We start from the raw sequence: 3,613 nt of genomic DNA, 5'->3' as shown, positions 1-3,613 counted from the left end.
CAGTTCTGTTTCTTAATTTTGGAGTCCCTGGTTGGTGCAAGGAGATCAGTACTAGATTACCAATTTACAAAGTGAGAGGTTGAAATCCACTCAGAAACACCTCTTAAGACAGGCCTGGAAATTTACTTAGAAAAGATAGAGATAGCCTAAACCCCTTTGGAGTGCAGTTCTGCTGCGTAACACACGGGGGCATGAGCTGTAAAGGCAACTGGTTTGATCATTATTTATAGTAATTGTGAGCTGGGGAACATTTAATGCATAATTTGCTTTATGGTTTCATTACCCGTTATTATGAAAGAGACTATCCACAAAATTTAACTCTATCAAGCTTTACATGCCGTCCAATATCTATTTGGAAGAAGATTTTTAAAATATATGTATGTAAGTAGCGTGGGAAATGAATATTTTCCACAATGCAGGAACTGTGACATGTGCTTGATTTCTAATGTGAAACAAACCATCAGAATGAAAGCATCTTACCTGAGTAAGGTAGATGGTATCTTTGAACATTTGTAGCGGACTCTTGCTGCGGGGGAGCTTGAAATGGAGCGCGGCCTGATTGAGCATCTCACTGTTACCCTGCTGATGGTGCTGTCGATGCGATGCGAACGTGCTCTGGAAAGACCAGTCGCTCTCAGAGGAGACCTTGGGGGAAACGAGAGTTGCACGTTGGGATGCTAGCAGCAAACGACTTTCCCTAGGAGCTGGTCACACATGGAAAGCACTGCACAGAGAAGCTAATGTTTGCTCGATAGATCTGGCGTCTTAAAGGTCTTGGCCAATCACACTCGTTGAAAGATGAAACTTCTGCAAAGTTGATTTGGCACCTACCTTGTTCCTTCTTTAAATCTAGACCATTCCATTTTGATGCTTCTCTCAAATCTGGTTTTAAAAGAATGTATCTATTCAGGTAAAATAAATGGTCAAAACTTAATAATGAATGGAATCAAGGTTCTTTTAAAACGGTCACAATGCTTTATCATGCATAAAACCGCTGACACCAAGATAGGAGCCCTGGTGGCACAGTGGTTTCACATTGGGCTGCTAACTGCCAGCTCAGTGGTTCGAAACCACCAGCAGCTCCACAAGAGAAAGACAAGCTTTCCACTCCCATAAAGAGTTACAGTCTCAGAAACTCATGGAGGCCATTCTCCCTGCTCACTATGAGTCACCATGAGTCAGCCTGGACTCAGATGGCAGTGAGTGAGATCACACCGATAAATGGCTTCAAGCTTGCTGCTTCTCAGTGATTCCTAAGCATAACTGATAGGTGCATGTCTAGCTTTAATATAATTCACAGGTTCCCAAACCAACTGCCCCAGAAAAAAAATTACTCAGTGCCCACCTGGCACTTAGAAATTTTTATAGTATGACCCTAATCCAAGATTAAAATGTAGGTATCTGCTTTCCCGGCAGCCCACACCCACCCCCAGCCGCTTCCTGGATTGTTCTAACAACCCCTTGAGAGCAGTATCACCCACTCTGGAAATTCCGACGTACTTGAAGCCAGGAAGCAAACAATAGGAGACACTAGTGTCCTAGTCTACTCTGTCCTACAGGCTCAATGAGTCAGAATCACTCAGTGGCACTGAGTGAGGTTCTCTTCTATGACTCTCCTTTTTTGAACATCATTATTGTCAATTGGGTGAATGTTTACAGAGCAAATCATCAGTTTTTCATTCAATAATACATATGCATTTTGCGTCAACTCATCCATCCGTCCCTACTTCTTCTGCTATCCATTCCTGTTTTATTCCTAACTTTCTGACCTTTGTCATCCAGTAAATACTGCCATTTTTCATCGTAAACAGTTGATTATTCTACCACAGAGTTATCCCTCTTTTTTTTGTCGAGACAAAATACATACAGTCTCTCTTTTATCCCTCTGAGATTCGACCATCAGCACAAGATAAAAAACCAAAAGCAAATACCATACATGATAGGATTGTATCTATACAGGAAAAGAAACACAATATTTCTGGCTTCTAGGCCTATGATTTAACGTGCTGTCAATACTTAAGAAAAGATCATTACTTGTTATATCTGCAAGTATCCAGTTTTGATCCACGTTACACAGAGACTTCAAAAAACCATCTCCTTAAGAAAAAAAAAATCTCACAAAAAAATTACTCAGCGCCTACCTAGCAATTAAAAACATTTAATCATGAAGCATGATTATGCAGAGGAGTAGTTACTTGCTAGGAATCTATCTCATAATGTGAGCAATTGTATATTAGCCAGACTTTTGGGGGGAATTCCTTCACAATTATATCTATTTTCCAAACTATCACCACCATGATAATTTAGAGAACACTAGCCACTTCTACTTATCTAAAACAGAGGTATTCATACCTTTAATCATCTTGTACATATTTCATGCACCTGTATTGTCTTCCCCTCATCCTATGCTTCATCCTTTTATTAAGCCTTCCATCCCTCTGGCAATAATTTGAGAAATTTCATAATTAGTAAACCTGATATTCAAATATGTGGGATGCTTTCTACCTCCTTACAACTCATGAATCTTGTGGGATCTTGTAAGCTTCAACGGTAGCAATGTTATCAGAAGGCCAGCATTGTTGTAAATGCGTTAACTCACTTAATTCTCATAATAACCCTGAGTGGATACTATGATCCCGTTCATGTTGTAGATGAGCAAGCCAGGCGTGAACAGGCTAGGTAAATTGCTTAAGAGCCAAAGTTAGTTAATGAAGTTGAGCTTCAGACTTCAGATCTGTAAAGTGATACCTCTGGAAAAAAGAAACCCTAAAAAAGCATCTATCCAGAATGGACTGTGCTAGTCATAATAATAACTTACATTTTATGAGCTCCCCCTACGTATGAGGAACTGTGTTGAGTGCTCCATGGATGAATTAATTTAATTTTCATACACACCACATATATACACATACGTTTCAATGAAGCATTTACTACTATTAGCCACATTTAACAGATGAGAAAATTAAAATCGAAAAATGAAATATTGTGTCCAAAGGGGAAGATTGATGTCTGAAATCCAGATCTGTTTGAGCCTGCAGTTGTCAGCTTTCAGTTACTCCCAATATTGATTAATTTTGATTAACCTTGTAGGGAACAAATGGTCAAGTGCTTGACTACTATGCAAAACGTTGTTGGTTCAAATCCAACCAGAAGCACCTCAGATGAGAGACCCTGCAATCTGCTTCCCGAAGGTCGCAGCCCTCAAAGTCCTACGGAGCATTTCTGCTCCGCACACATGGCGCCATCATGAGGTGGAATTGGCTGGGTGGCTACTCACAGTAGCAACACGCAGATAGTATAATATGAAGACGCTATTATGTTTTCCAATATAACAATGTGAGACTAATATGGTATAGTACGTTCCAAAGGAGAGGCGTTTACATACATTTGCTGAATTCATTTTTAAAGCCTTAAATTAAAAGCCCAAAGTTTTATATTTAAATCGACTCTTTTGCTTTTATTATAGTCCCAATTACTTATTCAAACCCTGAGCACAGTAGGGTGTCTTAAAAGAAGCCAATGGCGAAATCAAGAAATCAAAAATGATTCACATAACAGAACTGAAGAGATAGATTGGAATGCATATGTCAATAAAAATAGGGAGGGGGGTGGA

General features: G+C 39.6%; 1 protein-coding gene across 1 annotated transcript in view; it reads right to left on the bottom strand.

The window, feature by feature from the left end:
- The window catches only part of MANBA (mannosidase beta), a 159,075-nt gene that overhangs the window by 34,712 nt on the left and 120,750 nt on the right, over window positions 1-3,613 (bottom strand). The window contains exon 13 of the mRNA XM_004703287.2: window positions 481-645. Coding sequence (XP_004703344.1) covers window positions 481-645 — 165 coding nt within the window. The remainder of the gene's footprint in view (window positions 1-480; window positions 646-3,613) is intronic.

The sequence above is a fragment of the Echinops telfairi genome, unplaced genomic scaffold, assembly GCF_000313985.2.
Source record: "Echinops telfairi isolate 266 unplaced genomic scaffold, ASM31398v2 ScPeMD7_7468;HRSCAF=8506_0, whole genome shotgun sequence".
In the NCBI taxonomy this organism is placed as follows: domain Eukaryota; kingdom Metazoa; phylum Chordata; class Mammalia; order Afrosoricida; family Tenrecidae; genus Echinops; species Echinops telfairi.
The sequence above is the reverse complement of the archived record's forward strand: the minus strand, read 5'-3'. Positions and strand labels throughout refer to the sequence as shown.